At 35.6% G+C, this 19,965-nt stretch overlaps 1 protein-coding gene across 3 annotated transcripts in view; it reads left to right on the top strand.

Moving 5' to 3' along the window:
• Nucleotides 1–19,965, top strand: part of LOC106540234 (serine/threonine-protein kinase TNNI3K) — a 236,331-nt gene that overhangs the window by 17,638 nt on the left and 198,728 nt on the right. Inside the window, exons 1-5 of one of the 3 annotated variants that reach the window (XM_087719466.1) lie at nucleotides 5,093–5,214; nucleotides 5,695–5,803; nucleotides 16,473–16,558; nucleotides 17,354–17,451; nucleotides 17,902–18,012. In XM_087719466.1, the coding sequence (XP_087575592.1) occupies nucleotides 5,175–5,214; nucleotides 5,695–5,803; nucleotides 16,473–16,558; nucleotides 17,354–17,451; nucleotides 17,902–18,012 (444 nt within the window). In that variant the 5' untranslated portion in view covers nucleotides 5,093–5,174. Of the gene's footprint in view, nucleotides 1–5,092; nucleotides 5,215–5,694; nucleotides 5,804–16,472; nucleotides 16,559–17,353; nucleotides 17,452–17,901; nucleotides 18,013–19,965 lie in introns of those variants that run through there. The other 2 variants (XM_087719467.1, XM_087719469.1) reach the window with 2 other exon arrangements.

The raw sequence follows: 19,965 nt of genomic DNA, 5'->3' as shown, positions 1-19,965 counted from the left end.
AATGCTAAAAAGTCCAATTATCTCCCAACTTTGGCTACAGCTGTGTTAAGCATTGATTACCCAGAATGAAAATTGAAAAGAGGTTTTAAAGTTGGTTTGTTTATAAAATTAGATCTCCCAGGTATATATTTTCAGCAATCAGTGAAACTTTTAAAAATTTATCAAAGTAGTATACGTGAGCTCCAATGGTGAGTTTCAAATCCTGTTTCAACTGGTACAGTTGGAACGGGGGAGGTGGCGTCCTCATGGACATGCACAGCGCACGTGCATGCATCTTAGTGCCTCTGTGACACTTCAGCTTCTCCACAGAGCATTGCACAGGCGCTATACATGCCATGAGTGTGTGCGGCAGCGCAGAAGCTTTAAAACACAGGTAAAGAACTCAGGTGGGTGGGTGGGCCCTCTGGAGCACTGTACCGGAATGGTATCCGGTGCTCAGGGCTGGCTCCGGTACACCTGTACCGGGACGTACCGCCTGCAACCCACCACTGGTGAGTTCCTTTTGAAGATGCAATCACACCAAATGATACTCTTGCTTATTTTTAATTCAAGTGCATTAAATGATTATTGAGAAAACTTTTGAACAATAGGCAAAAGGACTGCTTGCAAACTGCCTGTGAATATAATATATACTGTATCCAAAATAATTATGTGGCTTTCTTCCTATTCTCCTTAGAAGAATCACTTTCATTGTCAAAGTAGACCAAACCCCTCTGGTTTACTAGTCATTATCCAGCTGTGACTAATGAGATGTTGGGAAAAACATGTGATAAAAGATGCAGATATGGGGGCAAAATAAAAAATGTTCTGATTTTAGATTTTATTTTCCCATATTGTGGATAAATTCTATCTTTGATAAATATAAAACAAAGCAAAAAAAAAGCCATTACCATGCTCACATCTTTATCCGATTACCATAATTGCAACAATAACAGAGTATTACATTAAATGTTAAATTAATAATATGTTCCTTGAATGCATATTTATATTAGGGCTGCATTTCATTTGATGATCCCAGACCTAGATCTTAGATATTGGTGGTTTGGTTTGGTTTTGCATTTGCTATATCATTTGTTATTTTAAAGACCTTCTGTCATATTTTTCAGAATAGAATTATCCTAGAAAAAATTATAGGGCATTTGCTTGGTATTAATATTCATTCAGGAAAAATTCAAGATATTACTATATTCAATAGATCATATTGTTCTATAGCTGTTTGGAAGCTTGTCAACATATTCAACAAGTGCGACTTCAGAGTGTTGTTCTGTGTACTTACTTTAATAATAATCATTAGCAGTGAGACCAGAAATATCTGCTGTGGATCTTCCTATAGAGTTATGCTGAAGCTCAATGAAGAAATACCTGTCAAAAGATAATGCAAATGAATGATACAAAAAGCTTTGGATCAAACGCTGTAAGTCTCTGAATATCTGAATATAGACAATACATATTTAACTTGTCAATAAATACCCTGTTGAAAAAAATCCACCATAAAAATTTAATGACTAGTGATCTTCTTGGAGGTCTGAATTGCAAAACGAGCAGTTGCCAAGGGCAACGGTCTTGTCCTTAACAACAGTTGTATCAATGCAAATACACTTTAATCTGTTGATTAAGCTAATACAATCAGTGAAAATAGACCAGCATTGGATGCTAGATTCATAGCTCTTCGAGTTGCCTAGCAACACAGACCAGTGTTGAATATATGTTACATTTCTTCTCCCATTCTATCACCCTCTCAAATGTTTAGAAAGCAACTACTACACGGGGATAATAAAAATAAATGTTAATCTTGGTTTACGGGCAATAATTGACTAAAATGCTGGTTTGCTTATTTTGTGAAACGTGCTATTAAAGAGTGAAGGACTTTTTCAACTGGCAGTGATATAATGTTGTAAGCTCCTATTATCATGGTTGGTGTTTCTGAGGTGAAAATTTTCATGCCAAGGTACTTTCAAGGTTAATGCTTTCTAACCCCGTCATTCTAAATATTTAATCTATATATTCTAGCATGAAATAAGAAATAGCTATAGGAAAGATTCATAAATGAATGAATAAAATATTGGAATAAGAAAATAGCTAAACACACATATAGGAAGAGAAGATTAAAGGTTGGCAGGATATCCACGTATATGAAAAAAGAATATATGCTTAACTTTTAAAATCTTCCTTATAATTCATTCTTTTTCCTAGCTTTTAGAGTTAGCCAAAGTATTGTTCATGTTATATGGTGCACAAAATTCATTACATTTTATTCATCGCTAGTATCAAAATTACATTAACCTAGTTTAGAACCATAGCTACATATGGTGGGCTTGTAATAAAATTTATAAAAACAAAGCAAAAATAATAGCTACACGTTTTTATTAAAATCATCTGAAGTTAACATAGAATGACCTGGTAGGTCTCTGTATTATCTTCTATATTTTGTCAAGGATTTAAAAAATTGCAAAACTTCCATGGTTTGGATAATCATAAAATAGCAATAATATGTTGGTTTTTGAGATTACCCTTATAACATGTTTTTTAAATCCTGTGTTTTTACTTGATTATTCTGTTCTTGATAGTATATACCACCTGAATCATATGCCAAGTAACAGGAGTATAGAAATCATTTAAATGTGTAAAGTCATTTCCCCAATTACTTTCCCCCTCCCACCTTTTGGTTGGGGGTATTTTGAATTACACCCTATGAAGTTTTGCAAATAGTCAAACTAATATTAAGCCGAACTAAATTTAAGAAATAGGAAGGGATAGGAAGTGTGACCAAAGAATATTTCATAGTAGAATAGATTGAGGAAAAATGAGAAAGAACAGTTCTTTAAATAGAAGATATTCATTATGAAATTATCTAATGGGATGAATGACTCTAATCTGGGCAATTTGTTTAGTTGATTACCTACATAATTATAGTCATGTATAGCCATAGCAAAGATTAATTCTCAATAAACCTCACCTCTTCTCTCCTCGTTATTCAAAGCTTATTCTTTTAAACTTTAGATAAAGTAAGAAAAAAATGAATTGTTCTTCTTACATTACTGATTCCTTGAATTACAGGGGAGGAGGAGAAGTTGTAGCTTCTGTTTTGATATTTAAACAAATGTTAAAAGGCTAAATATTTGTCAGTTTTTATTCCAGGGAGACTACATCAAGACAAATGCTAGCCACAAGCAAGAATAAGCTAGCATTTATCCTTTCTTTCCCCACAGAAATCAGTGTGATTAGAGATTGTACTACCTTTTTTAAACACAAGAGGTTTGTTTAACCTTTAAAAGGTTTCTTTCCTGAGAGACACATGCTTGATCATACAACATACGGGTTTTTTTTCTTTCTTTCATGTAATAATTTTATTGTACTTAACACTGGAAAGCAGGAGTAGTCTTTGACTAACAGTGAAAATGAGGAAAAGGGACTTGGAGTTGTCTGTCTATTTATTAGAAGACAAATATTGCAAAAACAGCAGAATTTAGTGTATGTGTATTTGGGGTAAGGGCTTGCAGGCAAGCTAGCAAAAAATCAAAAACAAAACCCAACACCACCATGGAATTTGAATATGGTATGGATTCTCAGGATCTGCAGAGAAAAGAATTTCAGGGGGGGGGGGATCACAGAGCACGTTCCTATGGAGCAGTTACCAATGTTTCTCAGTCTCAGCAACTTTACAAACATGTCCCAAAAGTGCTTTTTCAAAAGGCACCTGGACTTATTTTTTCTTGAGGACATTTGACTCCTCATCCAAAAAGCTTCTTCATCTCTGAACTTTTCATCACACCCATTTGCATTATTCAGGAGTTCCTGAGGGTACAAATAAACCTTCAAGTGGCCTCAATGATGCTCAGAAAAAAATGTTGACAAGCAAATGACTACAAGGAATATAAATCCTTCCATCCTTCACCATTCCGTCAGAAGTAAAGAAACTTCTTGAATGAGAAGTGATATGTCCTCAAGGAAAAACAAAGTCCAGTTGCCTTTTGAAAAAGCACTTTTGGGACAACTATGACCTGAATGACTGACAATCTCCTTAGATGTTTCCAAACATGCTGACTGGGAATTCTGGGCGTTGAAGTCCATGCATCTTAAAATTGGCAAGTTTGAGAAAAGTAATTAGATAAGATAACACTCTCTTTCTCAGTTAGGAAAAACATAATGCAATGCCTGAAAAATTAGCTTTGAAGTTAGTAAAATATATATTTTTCTCTAAATTCCAGCACAGTCTGTCCATATCTGACTGGGCAACCTAGAAGGTCTTATATTCACAAGATGCATCAAGTCTCATCAGGATTTGCTAAATCTCCTTACCAGACAGAGGAAATTGAAGGTTAGATTTCTCTTAGAATACAATCTGTAGAATTGACATAGATTTTTTAAAAAGGCGGAGCTTTGATCTATTGTGGCTGTCATCTTCATTTTTTAAAAAAAACACTCCCTGCAAACACCCCTGTCCACATTCATAATGTTTCTATCAAAAATGTTTACATCAGGTAAAGTAGAAACTGTACTGGTATATCTCTTGGAAATCCTCAGTAGAATATGGTTTTCTGACTTCTAATGTGAAGATAGAAGGAATTAAAACTTTTGTCTTTGAAATTAGGTGGTTGAAAAATAATGACTAGAGAAAACCCAAGCATGGATTAGTTATTAAATTATTTCATGAGATAATGCTGAATAAATACTTTATTGTTCAAAGATTGGGGTATTTCTCTCTCTCCACTGAAGCCTTTGTTTTGCACTTGACTTCCTTTGCTAAATATTTGGAAACTCATTAAAAAAAAGTTAGAATCATTGAGCCTGAAATTTATCTCCTCCTGGCTTACCTTATGTACTGAATTTGTGAAAGCTGTTTAGCCATACATTTCTATTTCTGATTAGAAGCTGATTCATATTGGCAGATGTATGCATTTAACAAAGACATAAAGATAGTAATTTCAGCACAGCAGTTTATTTTATCAGCACATATAAATACCTTTTTATTGTTTTGTTTGATACTTGATAGCTTATTCCCTGGTTTCCTCTGTGCTATTGTTGCATGACATTCTGTTTGGCACACGGTTTATTTTTAGGCACAAGACTATCAAAGTTTTTTTTTCCCTTAGTGGGATTGTCAGTGATCTTGAAAAGGAGTCACATTACTTAGCACAAGAACGTTCTTGAAACAAAGAAGAAACATTGGATAAATGGGAAATTATAAATCTAGACCAACACAAACTTGTACTGGTAATTTCTTTTGCTTTTTTTGAAAAAAATAAATACGACTGCATTATCAGTTATTCAGTTTAATTTGCTCCTTGGTTCAAATGCCAGGTATTTATTGTTGATAGCCTAAATGAAGAATGGCATAATTTAGAAACAGACTTTCCTTTCAGCTAAAAGGATAACAGAGTCAGGATGATATTGATTCAGTTGAGATTTTATAAAAATCAAACTATACAAAAAAGTACAAATTTTCAAAACTTTATGCTTTGTGCTTCCAGTATTTATATAAGCTTATAATGGTCTATTATTATATAATTAAATTATTTATTTATCAAACACAATTATTTGAGTAAATAAATATGAATATATATTTCTGACCTGGAAGAGAAAACTGTGATATATATTTAAAGGATATCGGGGATTTTTGACATAAAATTGTGATTTTAGATAACTGAAAGTATTTCTGTCAAGATTTGTATACCTTTCTCTTTTTAAATATAGATGAGTGGAAGAAAAAAATTAGTGAAGCATATGCTGTAATCATTGAAAGATTAGAAGATGACCTGTTAATCAAAGAAAAGGAGCTTACAGAGCTGAGGCATGTTTTCAGGTAAACAGTTTTCTGAAAGTTGTTTATTAAATTGTATAAGAACAGTAGTGAATCAAATTTGTTTTTAACTTCCATGGTCATATATTGTTAGGTTTAAGGAGGCCATTAAATTACTCTTAGAAAGCTAAACTATACAAAGAATATAGAATCTGATGTTTGTTTTGTTTAACTGTACCTCACACTACATAATAGCAATAGCAATACCTCAACTAATCACTGTAATTGAGCCCAGAATTATGGTTGTAAGTTGTGCCAGTCATTAAGCAGTTCCCCCCTAACCACCACAAATTTAACTTCCTTTTTACAGTGGTTGGTAAGTGAATCACTGAGAGCATTAAGCAAATACCACTGTCGTTAAACAAATTCATTTTCCACAATAGATGTTTTTGCTGGAAACCAGAAGTAAACACCATTTTCCAGAAAAAAAGGTAAACCATGGTCACATAATCATGGGACCCTGCAAAGGCCATAAAGGTGGGCCGGTTGCCAAGTACCCAAAGTGTAATCACGTGACTGCTGAGTGCAGCAGCCTTTGGAACATTGAATCTGGGTTGTAAGTAGCTGTGGGAAAGACTGTTATAACTTCAAATGGTCACTTAATAACCAGTCATAAGTCGAGGACTATCTGTATATGTATTCACCAAATATGTATAGACTTTCTCTACTCTTTTACACGGATACTTCTCTCACAAACATCTGTTTTTATTTTATTTATTACAGTTATTTGCTAACCGTATTGCATACAACATTCATACATAATTCTTGGCTTTTTGTCCTTTGCACAGTGATATACATGCAGATGTGACATTTGGGACCGCGCAGGATTATTACTGTATTAATCAATACATCCTTCTGTAGTTTCCTTAGCTTTTAGAAATTCCATAGATGCCATAGTAGTTTTGTTTCTAAAGAGCTTGTCCACGTAGACTGGTGTAGCTCCTATAAAGTTAAAGGGGTTAAAATTTCTGGGTGGAATAATAATTTTAGCTGGTTCCTCTTCAGATCAAGTAAGTTCTCCTCCAGTTATAACTACAAGGCATTTTGAGTTTTCTCTTCCATTTCCCTCAAAATAGGAAACTCGCTTTTCATATTGTTTGCCATTTATGTTTTATTCAAGTTGATCATTTATTTGTGGATTTGAGCAGTTTTTAAAAATGCAGTGTATTTACATGCAAGTCCACGGAACATGAGGCTTCACCATACAGCTAAATGCTGCATATTGAAAGGGAAGGGACCTCAGATAGTAAATTAATTAGTTTGACTTTGCTATGACCTGAGCTGTCTTCATTGTATGTATTTGTGGATTATTTTTGGCAGGAAATCTATGCTACTCATCTGCAGGAAATTATTGGATGTGTTGGGTAGTAGCAGTAACTTCCAGTCTAGTCTTTCAAAACATTGTTTAATAATTGCAAAATTTAATTTTATGCACATCTGCCTTTCAAACTGGGCCCATCATATTTTGGGGAGCAGAGTTGTTGTGCGGTTGAGCCTCATGTTCCCCATTTTCTTTTGCTATTTCTGAGACTGTACAGGTAGTGCTTGACTTATGACCACAACTGAGCCCAAATTTTCTATTGCTAAGTGAGACATTTGTTAAGTGAATTTTGCCCCATTTTATGATCTTTATGATCTTTCTTGCTACAGTTGTTAAATTAATCATTGCAGTTGTTAAATTAGTAACAAGTAAATTTGGCTTCCCCGTTGACTTGGTAGTCAGAAAGTCACAAAAGGCAGTCACATTACTTCAGGACTCTGCAACCCTCATAAGCATGAGGCAATTGCCAGGTATCTGAATTTTGATCATGTGACCATGGGAGTGCTGTAATGGTCATAAGTGTGAAAAGCAGTCGTAAGTCACTTTTTTCAGTGCCATTTTAACTTGGAATGGTCACCGAATGAACTGTTGTAAGTAAAGGACTATCTGTATTATGTGCATCAGGATAATTGGATTGAAACAATAAGAGGTATTAAAAGCACTGAATGTTTGTCTAAACTTCATTGCTTTACAGTAACGATGCTACTTGGATGCCAGAAAACGGAGTGCTAAATGTGAACATTCTTGCTTGTAGCTCTGTAGAAAGGATCAACATGTTTCTAAAGAATGAAAGAGACAGAATGGAACATATTTTGACTTTCATCTGGGTATGAAAGGAATGTTTGAGTTCAAGAAGACAAATATTGGACTTTGTTTATAGACAGCCCCTGAGTAGCATCTTCCATCTTTGCAATGTGTTTGTGCATTTAGAACATTATTGGAACTAATTTAAATGATACCATGGCATCATTTATATACTATGCATTGTATATCGCATCATCATGCATGACATGATAGCAATGTTCCAATAGTTAAGGGGTTGCTGCAAAGAAGAAGGGGTCAATGTATTCTCCAAGGCATCTGAAGGCAAAACAAGAAGCAATGGGTAGATTCTAATTAAGGAAAGAACCAACCTAGAACTAAGAAGAAATTTCCTGACGTGTTAGAACAATTTATCAGTGAAACGACTTGCCTCCAGAATTTGTGAATGCTCCAACACTGGAGATTTTGAAGAAGAGATTGGACAATCATTTGTCTGAAATGGTATAGGGTTTCCTGCTGGAGCAAGGGGTTGGACTAGAAGACCTTCAAAGTCCTTTACAACTTCGTTATTCTATTATAGAGCTGCATAGTGCTAAATGGAATGTATATACACTCACTTGGATTAAGTTTTGTTGAACTCATGGGGCTTAGTGTCGATACATCTAAGTTTGTGCTGTGATCTCATTGTGGCCGGTGGCAGGAACTGAATTATTTGAAATATGTTCAATTAATTCTCTAGTGATTAGAGAATTAGATTCTGTTGAAAGATGATTGTTTTGAGGGTAGAGAGGGAACATGTGTAAGGTAAACAATCTTAATCCTTAAAGTAGAAAAGGAAAAGAATCTTGAAATAGGAAATGTGTGTTCATTGCCCTGGCAGAAATAGCTTATGAAAGAACTTTGGCCTTGTATAAAATGCCAGTAACTGTGATGAGGCCAAAATGGTAAATGCACATCATGATCCTAGATTGGGGAGATGTTATGCTTAGATATTTCCATTCTAATCACTAAAGACAGAAACTGCATGGTGATGTCATTGTGCACATTTGATCATTTTTCACCACTATCCCTTGATTTGCACAATGTATGCAAACATCTCCATCCAACAGTTAGTTTGAATTTTGTTTCTGAAGCCTAAAAGAAGAGAATTCAGCCATCAAACAAAACATCTGTAATTGAATCTCAGACCAGGTTTGACATCTCAGGAGCAGTTTTTCCTAAATCTAGTTGAGAAATATATTTAAAGAATGAAAGTTGACCAAATATACTTTACTGTAACTTACTTATAAACATGTTACAAAATAAAATAAAACGTCACTTTCATTACAGAGAGAAATCCGGGCCAAAGTGAATATTATTCATTTGTATTTATTATTTATTACTAAAACTTCTGTGCTACTCCCCTCAGACTGAGAGCTCTGAGAATTTGAATAGTAATTCTAATTTTGAGAACCTGGGGTTCAATGCAAAGGTGTGATATGATAATGATGGTGATGGTGATGGTGATGGTGATGATGATGGTGATGATGATGATGATGAAAACAGAATCATAATTATTATCTTTTGACAATATCAATTCACTCCATCTAATCCATTTGCCAATGACTTTATTGGTAATAGCGGGGATCATTTAAATATACCTTCAATGCAGTTCTTTATTTTGTGTAAACTCAAGTAATAGCTAAGAGAGGGCAAATATTTAATCAAGTCTTAATCAAAATAAGCCTGAAAAAAATTAAGAAATTCATACATACATGAAAAATGAGATTTTCTATGCACGTTGAACAACATTTTTGTAGAAAAAAGGTAGCGGAGAATAAAATTAACGTTTTTTAAAGTGACTATAATATATGGGTTTATAATACAACAATGTACAAGAAAACTTTTCATTTAGCAAATGCAGCCAAACTAATCATTTTAGCATGTTAGTCATAGTGACACTGGCTTCAGAACTGTCATGCTTAGCAATTTCATTTGTTTCCAACCCATTTTTGTGTGCTAAGCTTTCCTTAAGATATGAGAGCATGGTCCAACAGAAGCAAGAGCAAGTGTTAGTCTTTAATCTGAATAAAAATCTGGATGTTACACAACCTCATCATTGCTCATTGTGTTTTCCTGGCTGCTACAAGTTTATTGTGCACACAGTTGGAGTGTAGGTGAAGAATGACGTAGCCATCACAAAAGAACTGGAAGTGTAAAGTAATCTGGGCTATAATTTAAGTAATAAAAGATGACATATAAGAGCAGGGGCACAGACCTTTTCTTGATAGGTAGGAAGTGCTGAGTAGACATTATCCCAATTTTTATTTTATTTGTTAGTGAACTCTAAGTCACCTTGCAGAACATAAAGCCTTCACAGAGCAATTCTATCATTACTCTTTTTATATTAAATGGTCTCAAAATGCATAGATTCCATTGTCATCCTATACCATCATGTGGCTCCATCCCTCATTAGAAAGAAGAGAGGGGAGGGAGGGAAGGAGGAAATAAGTTCTAGGTATTCTTTCTGTTTAGATACATTATGATTAGCTAAGGGCTATTAAAATTAATGTGGTGTAAAGCTGGGATTCATACTTTATTGATTTTCATATTCTCCTCATTTCAGTTAAGGTTTATGGACCTGGATAGCTCCTGTATGTAGTAGCACTGAGTAATTTAACAGTATATTTTGCTTGTGGTGATTTTTCAGGTTGTTATGGTAGCAATGCCCCTTAAGTAATGTTTTGATTTATATTTCTTAACTGGGTACTAACTAGTCCATGCTGGCTCAGGAATTCTGGGAATCAAAGTCAAAGTTGCCATAGTTTCCCACCTCTGCTATAACATGTTGGTAAAATGAGGACCCAAATTGTTGGGGGCAATGTGCTTACTCTAAACCACTGAGAGAGGGCTGTAAAACACTGTGAAGTAGTATATAAATCTAAGTGCTATTGCTATTCAGTCCCACCTTGGGCGCTTCACAAATTGCGACTATTCAGAGTAGCTTGAAGGGGTGGGGGAGAAAGAGAATTGCTTCTCTTTGGTTTGGGTATTAGCAGTGTGACATGCCAGCAGAGTCAAGCATTTTCTGAATTTTTGACATACCAAACCCAGAAAATTTGCCATCACTACGCTGCTGTGATGGTTTTGGCTTACTCAAATAGGCCTGGATAGGCCTTCAAATCAGCCCTGGGAAAAGGCTCTCAGACAGAAATCATTCATCAGAAATTTTCTACCTTTCTAATTACAATGCAGTTTTAAGATTACAGTCTTGAATAGTCAGAAAAGTCATCAGATGCTTAAGGATTTTTTTTAATCTAACATGCACACAAACAAATGTATTGGTGAATTGACTGTGTTTTTCTTTCTTATGTAATAAAGAAGAAAGAGAGGAAATTGGTTCAAAACTTTTCTACAACTTATTTGTCAACTACAAAATAATATGGGACATGTTGCAAACAAACGGCACTTTTATAATCCAATTTCCAAACACATTTTGAAACTTGGCTTTCTAATAAATGCTCACCATTATTTTAATAATTGTTTCTATTTCTATAAGAATCTATCCTTAAATCAATAGAGAATAGGGATGGGAGAGAATGTCCAATGAAAACTGCTCTAAATATAAAGTGCTGCTTCTAGGTATTTACTAATTAAAGATCTTTGTGAAGTTTGATTTATATATTTAGTTTGTTATTAGTTTTTTTAACTATATTTTCATTAATGAATCCTGTTTTGTTTCTCTAGCATACAATTGTAATTGGAATATAGTCAATGAATCATAAAACTGCCAATTCTGTAACATTTTAGCCATCCTGAATTTTTGCTAAAACCTGTGTGTAACAGGTACTAATGCTGCAGATCAGTTTTTAATAAGATCACGTATCTATATATCCTAGGTGAAAGTCATAATATTAGAAGTGCATTACTAATAATGCTTTCCTTTTAATTATTCACTTCATCCATATACTTCTTTGGGAAGCACCATGAAATCCTTAGGCTGTATTAAAATGTACCAGTTGAATAACAGTGGAAGAAAATTAAAAAATAAATTGGGCTTAGAATTTTTTAATGCATACCTAATATTCAGTGGCTGTAAAAATTGTCAGCATAGTTGTATAGTACAATTGTACAGGAAGTGAGGGAAAAATGGAGAAAATAGCACTTCTTTCTTAAGGATAGAATATTGTTTAAAATGAAATTCTTTTAATTATACCTATATAATGGAATCATTATGCTTCAGATTAATAGAAAATTATAATGGAATGACTCGAGATGTTTCTAGATAACAATTTCTGTTTTAAAAAAATCATCCTTTTCATAAGCAAGACGCAAAATAATTTTATGAATTTTTAAAAGCATTCCTTGTTCCCTGTTTCTCTTGAAAAATTTATTAATCTTTATTAAGGTTTTAAGGCAGTCAAGCAGTAAAATGGGTTAGTTACACAGAAGGAAGAAAAGAAGCACTTCACATGGTAAAAAGTAAGGAAGCCCCATCCTTGGGAAAAGTTGCAGACTGGGCAAAGGTATCTCTCAGGAACTAGTATTTCCTCTGCTCATTGCTTTTCTTCCCTACGAAAAGTATGGGTCAGGGTTCCTGGCACCAGGAACTGAAAACATTCCTTGCTAATATATCTGCAACAGAGAAAGGCATGATTGAGCTCTGATTGTGACATTATCATTTAGAGAGCCAGCCTACTGGTTAAGGTGCTGGCTTAAAAACTAGGAGCCCATGAGTTCTAGTCCCACTTTAGGCATGAAAAACTTGCTGGGTGACTTTAGGCCAGTCACTCTCTCTGCCCAATTTACCTCACAGGATTGTTGTTTATTTATTTATTAAGTATATTTATATGCTGCCCAATCCCAAAAGACTCTGGGCGGCTTACAAAAAATATAAGAAAAAAACACCACATAACGATAAAAAGAAAAGTTTAAAAACAGCAATACCCTCAGACATTCATTCTAATCGGGGCTGGATCTCAACAGTGAGGTCAACAGCCCCAGGCCTGCCAGAACAGCCAAGTTTTTACAGCTTTCCTGAAGGCCATGAGAGTGGATATGGTCCGGATCTCCGGGGGTAGCTGGTTCCAGAGAGTCAGAGCAGCCACAGAGAAGGCTCTCCTCCGAGGACCCGCCAGCTGACACTGTTTGGCTGACGACATCTGAAGGAGGCCCAATCTGTGGGATCTTACTGGCCGCTGGGAGGTATGTGGCAGCAGGCGGTCTCGAAGGTACCCTGGTCCTAAACCATGTAGGACTTTAAAGGTGATAACCAATACCTTGAATTGAGTCCGGAGACCAATTGGTAGCCAGTGTAGCTCACGGAGGACAGGTGTAACGTGGTGTACCTCGGCACACCCAATATTGCTTGTTGTTGTGAAACAGGAGGAAGAAGGGGCATTAGATATGTTTGCTGCCTTGAGTTACTTATAAAGTAATAAAGGCAGGATAAAAACCAAATAAATAAAGAAATCAAGCTACTGAAAAGCCAAGACTAGATTCTGTTTTCCAGTCCTGAGCCAGCTTAGAATAGAATAACAGAGTTGGAAGGGACCTTGGAGGTCTTCTAGTCCAACCCCCTGCTTAGGCAGGAAACCCCACACCATGTCAGACAAATGGTTATCTAACATTTTCTTAAAAACTTCCAATGTTGGAGCATTCACAACTTCTGGAGGCAAGTTGTTCCACTAAGTAATTGTTCTAACTGTCAGGAAATTTCTCCTTAGTTCTAAGTTACTTCTCTCCTTGATTAGTTTCCACCCATTTCTTCTTGTCCTACCCTCAAGTGCTTTGGAGAAGCTTGATAAAAGTGCTTATGAAAAAAATATTGGAAGGAATAGCCTGCCGAAAAAACAAACCCCACAACAACATAAGTTTGATGAAGAATCATATTTTCCAAATCACTGGGAAAAAAATCTTTCAATTTATTCTGTTTTGGATGGTCTCCTGTTCCTGTGTCCTGCTCTGGGCACAACATTTTACGAAGGATTTGGAGAAACTGGGATAAGTTCAGAACAGGCCAATGAGGAAATTTGAAACTTTGTTTTAACTTTTAAAAAATGCTGTAGGGAGTGCAGGATATAATAGGAATCTTCAGATACTTGAAAGGATGTTGGTCTGACCTGGTCCCTCTATTTCCAGAACCTAGGTGAAAGAATAATGAATTAACAAGAAGGGATTGTTGTATTAAATATTACGAGAAAAAGCCTTCCTAACAATAACAGCCATTGACCATGAAACCAATTATTGAGAGTGGTAGTGGATTCCCCTACATTCAATGCATTCAGATAAAGGCAGGATCTACTTTAAAACAGATTCCTGTGCTGAGCAAGGGGTAAGACTTAGTAGCCTATAATAGCATTCTCTGCTTCTGTGATGCTAAACAATAGTTAGCAAAAAGAAAATTCACATGAATAAGACTTGTGTCACATCCTCCCATGTCCTCTAGCCTTCCCTAAGAGCAATGTGGAAACTCTTATCATCATTTTTCTTGTTAAACTCTTATCTGGTTAGAGGTCATGCTCATGTGGCCGTCTCCTGCCTTTCTTTCTTTAGGCATACTGTCTGCCAAGCAAAGATAGTCAGTATTAACTATGGTTTCTAGGAACCCAGCTTCAGAAAGCACAACAACTTTTCATAAGGCATGATCTTAATAAGTTTGTTGACTGAAATGACATGACAAAGAGTCGTATGACAATGAAAAGCAATGCTTGTAAATTTCTTTTCCTAAAGAAGTATACAGAGCTTACTTACTTTAAACTACGGTGGACAGAAAAAATATTATCTATGTTTAATGTGTAAAAATAAAAAAGGAATTTTAATTTAGAGTTTTGATGATTAGACAGAATAGATCAGTGTTTCTCAATCTCAGCAACTTTAAGCTTGTGGATTTCAACTCCACCCCAATTCTAGGAGCTAAAGTTCACACAGCTTAAATTTGCTGAAGATGAGAAACTCTGGGATAGATTATAGAAAGAATAATAATATGATATACCATTGTGGAGAGAGATTAAAATATATTTGTACTTTTAACTGCTGCAAAGAGTATCAAAAGCCATTCTTTTATATTTATATTTTCTTTTCTATTTTTCTTCAACTTGTTGCACTTTTTCTTTTTTTCTTTTTTTCCTTTTTCTTTATTCTCTCTTTCTTGATATTAGCTTTTCTATTTTTTGTCTTCTTTTTAAAATGTGTGTGTGTGTGTGCATGTGTGTGTGTGTGTATACATACACACATAAGCACATAACATGACAAAATTTGGTATTGTGCGAATGCCAAAAATTAAATGCCAACAATAAACTAGGAGAGACAATCTGTGCCTCTTCAAGTATTGTTGGTTTTTCAACTAGTATTCCATTAATATTGCCCATGTGAGTGGATCTTGCATTGAGCTCCATCTTTACAACATGTGTAAATCGAGCCATGGTTTTTCTTGATGGTTCAAGGTTCAAGGTTTATTACACTTGTATGCCGCCCTATTCCCGGAGGGACTCAGGGTGGCTAACAAACCAAAAGGGAAGGGAATAATACAGAAAAAAGCAAAAGGCAAGCAAACAAAATATGGAAATAATTTAAAAAGAGTCAACAGCCACACGATTCGAGTGGGGATGGGAACTCATCAGCCCCAAGCCTGTCGGAACAGCCAGATCTTGACGGCTTTGCGGAAAGCCTGAAGGGTGGTGAGGGTCCGGATCTCCACAGGGAGATCGTTCCAGAGGGCCAGAGCAGCCACAGAGAAGGCCCTCCTCCGGGTGGTCGACAATCGGCATTGGCCAGCGGATGGAATTCGGAGGAGGCCTAATCTTTGGGATCTCTTTGGGAGATAATTGGCAGAAGGCGGTCTCTCAAGTACCCAGGTCCAATACCATGTAGGGCTTTATAAGTGACGACTAGCACCTTGAAGCGTATCCGGATACCGATAGGCAGCCAGTGCAGCTCGCGGAGGATAGGTGTAACGTGGGTGTACCGAGGTGCACCCACAATCGCTCGCGCGGCTGCATTCTGGACAAGCTGAAGTCTCCGAATGCTCTTCAAGCATTCTGGTTCCCCAGATTCAAGAGGGTTGGCATTAGGCCAACTTTCCTCCTGACGATATCAGCTTTCTCACATTGAGCTTTTGTTTTCCTGTAAAAAAGAAGAAGTCTTTTTCTGAGAACAAGAGGCTGACAGGATATATAAATCTCATAATTCATCATTCTTTTATACTATTGCTTGAAAGATTTGAAGAAAAAGTTGGAGAAAATAGAATGTGATGGATTTCTAGAATTTTCAGAATGAGGTTTGTGTAATAGCAAGCAGAAGTGAACAAACTGAATTTAGCACACATTACTTTGACAGTGTCATAGTAGGTAGCAGCACACACACCTAAGCTTGTTTGATCTTGAAGACTACCTAGGATTGGATCCATTTAGTACTTAAATAAGAAACAATCCCAAAATCTTAATGCTAAGCATTAAACTAGAATGCATCCCCCCCAATAAATAATCAAAATGTCTCCATTGTCTTATGAAATCATGATGTATTTTCTCCTCGTTTAGAATTTTCACAATAAATGAAAACACACCAAAATATGACAACTAGACTTATCTATGAAATCTTTTTTTCTTTCAGCTCTGATGAAGCTTTCAGCAAAGTGAATTTAAATTACCGCACAGAAAATGGGCTATCTCTTTTACATCTGAGTTGTATTTGCAATGGTAAGTATTTCTATCCAGTATCATCCATGTTGCTATGGTTAATCATTTTATTTGAATTTAATAAATCACATCAAAATTATTACTATTTGTTAATTTTCAGCATTAATCTGATCTAATCATACACTGTGAACATATGACAGTAGCAAAAATGCTTCAACAAAATAGAGAGAAATACAGATAATGATGGTGATGAAGTTGTTGTTGATGATGATGATATTTAGAAAAGTCATGTTTTGGGCCATATGCATTAAACTCAGTTACAAATTAGAACAAGAACAAAATTAACAGAGCCATGGAGAAGAAGCAACCATAGTTTTCTGCTAATGTAAAAAAAAAGTGGGAGGATGTTGCCATAATTTAATAAAGAAAATGGGTTGTTACTGAAATTTAATAAAGAAATAATAGGTTACAGATATTACAATATCAGTAGGGAACACCTCATCCAATGATGTATGACAGAATGTCTTGTAAATGTTATGATCTTTTTCATCATCTTGGATGTTCCACCTGTATATGCACATTCAGAATCTACTCTGAATCACTTAATCCTCCAGAGCATATCTGTACAAGAGGTATAGACAATCTCTTGTATTGGAATATATAATTTTCCTAGTCAAAAGACGCAATTGAATTAATCCCAAATATTATTTAACTGATAGGATAATAAGGAAAGTGTCCAAGTAATTTCATTGGACTTCTAAATTTAAATATATTACTAATCTGAAGGATTGGCACTTTTCTCTGCTTGTATCTGATATCTTTAAGTTACTTCTGTGACCAATATTTATTTCACAGGACATAAAACACATATTCGGACCCTTATGCTAAAAGGTCTGCGTCCCTCTAGGCTGACAAGAAATGGATTTACAGCTCTGCATTTAGCAGCTTACAAGGTAAACAGGATTACATTAATTAACTCTATCTGATTTCAAAACCGCTTGATTTTCATGTTTCCTGGAGGATACATTTTTCAGTTATCATTCCATGACAAACTTTAATCAAGGGCAATTTTCATTATTGTAATAACATAAATACAGCACCTAAGACAATAACACATTATTGATCTATCTAGCTCAGCATAATTTTTATTTACCAATCTGTGCTCTGAAAAGTTTGTGACTCCAGCTCTCATGATCTTCAGCCAGTGTAGAAGATTCTAATATTAATATACTTGTTTGGAAAACAGCAAAATATACCCAATAGCTGTCGTTTCCCAGGTTTTCTTAAGAGTCCCTTTTTCAGGTCAACCTGAGACTCTTGGAACTTTCTGCAAACAAAACATGTGGTCTACCACTTCCCATAATATTTTTTAATCAATAATTATTTACTTTTCCAAATTTCAGGACAATGCAGAACTTCTAACGGCCTTACTGCACAGTGGAGCTGATGTTCAACAAGTTGGCTATGGAGCACTTACCGCTCTTCATATTGCTACAATAGCTGGTCATCATGAGGTATGCCTACTTATATGTATATATTGTAATAATAATTAGAATTAAAAATGAATTAAATGAGTTGTCCATAGTGATGGTCAATAACATCAAAATGATAGTTGTGACTAGAAACCCTGTCCCCTTTAAACATGTATCACATATTAAAACAAGTGGGGCTTCAATTGTCAAATAATATCTGCCATTTTGAAATTGATCTAAAAGTGCTCCTTTTACTTAGGAGTAGATTTCCTATTGATTAACCTTTCATTTAGGGATGGTTCTGTGCTGCTAAATATTATTGAGAGTTTGTGTCAAGAAAAGAATTTAGAAATATTTTTAAATTTCTAAAACATAAATTTTTAAAACGCCTTAAAAATAATTGCTGTTTTCTAAACAGAAATGCTATCTATAAATGTCTATCTATAAATGTCTAATGTATAAATGTATGTAGGTTGGTAGATAGATAGAGAGAAAAATACAGTAGGTTGGTAGGGAGAGAGAGAGAGTACGTAGGTCGATGAGATGTTTTCAGGTGTATTTATCCATGTGCTGGAGAAGGAAATCGCTGATAATCTGCAGCACCTAAGACTTTGTTTCTGCTGGCACATCACTTGATCAATCTAATTCTCATCAATCAGTTAGAGCTTTCCAAAAGGGGAAAAAAAGTTTTTGCACTCTGCAAAGCTCCCCAAAACAGCATGTTTTGCAAAAATTGGCAAGTTTTTTTTTCAAAAAAGGCATGACTAGCCTTGGGGTGGGGGCTTGCAGAGTGCTCCCGGAGGTGAGATGGGGAACAAGCAAAAACAGCCATTTTTCACGAAAACTGGGGAGGGGGGCAAAAAACAGCCCTCACCAGCCCCCAGGAGCTATCTGAAAGCCTCCATAAGGGTATGCATGGCTATTTTGGTGAAGGGGCGGGGCTTCAGGAGGCAAAAAATGCTGTATTCAATGTATAAGACGCACCCAGATTTTCAATCTCTTTTTTGAGGAAAAAAGGTGCATCTTATACTCCGGAAAATACAGTAATTTTCTGCTGCAAAATTAAGATACTTACTACATGAAATATCTATGCATGCCTGGATGCTGTATAGGCTTGGATGGGAATAATCTGTTTCTGATTCAGTCTTACCATGATCAAATGGCTAAGGGTGTTTGAGCCAACCAGATCAGGGCATGTTTGAAGTGTAAGGACTGAATGCCCTTTTTAGGACCCTCTGATTGATCTGGTAGAGAGAACACTCTGTTATGTTCTCGGAATGCTATGCTGCACGTCAACTTCAAACTGTTTTTGAAGAAGTAGAGAGTGGAAACAACAGTGTGAATGGGTCATTAATTACACATTGTACCAATTCAGATGATATGTGCACTATGGTTTATTGGTATATCATGGATGCAGTTGATTGCACATGTAGCTTTCTCTGGCTTTGTCAGGCCTATGTAGTTTGCCAACTACCATTTTTGGATTCTTGTCTCATCTGCCAACATCTCTGCTCCAACTGGAAGGTCTCTAACAGAGGGTAGAACTTACGAGCAGATGACATCACAAACACAAAACAAATCAAAAACCAGCCAGCAATGGCCATTGGGAAGCTCTGCCTGGCTGCAGGAAGTTGCCAGCTCATACAACCAATTGCCTTCACAGCAAACTATAAACTATGATGAACATATATTCCCAACAGAGTTATCCTATTACTCTGTTACATTTATCAGTAAAACTTCAGTTTTCAGTCAGAAAATGTACTGTGGAAATTGTTAATTTATCTGTGATCCAAGTACAGTGCAGGTGAAATAGATAACAGACAGATGATAGATGAGAGCTTGCTGCAGGCTTCTAAAATCATAAGCAAAATGTTTCCACAAGTTCAGTTTGTAGCACAGATGGTAATATATAAATGGATTTGTAACACTCTTTCTTCCTTCTCAGCTTGATCTAAAGCCTGATCAGTCAGAAAAGATAAACATTTCTGCCAAAAC

This window comes from Thamnophis sirtalis, unplaced genomic scaffold, assembly GCF_051295495.1.
Source record: "Thamnophis sirtalis isolate CommonGarterSnake01/CBP01778 unplaced genomic scaffold, rThaSir2_p1.2 scaffold_7, whole genome shotgun sequence".
Classification (NCBI taxonomy): Eukaryota; Metazoa; Chordata; class Lepidosauria; order Squamata; family Natricidae; genus Thamnophis; species Thamnophis sirtalis.
Note: the sequence above shows the minus strand (reverse complement) of the source record. Positions and strands in the feature narration are given on the sequence as shown.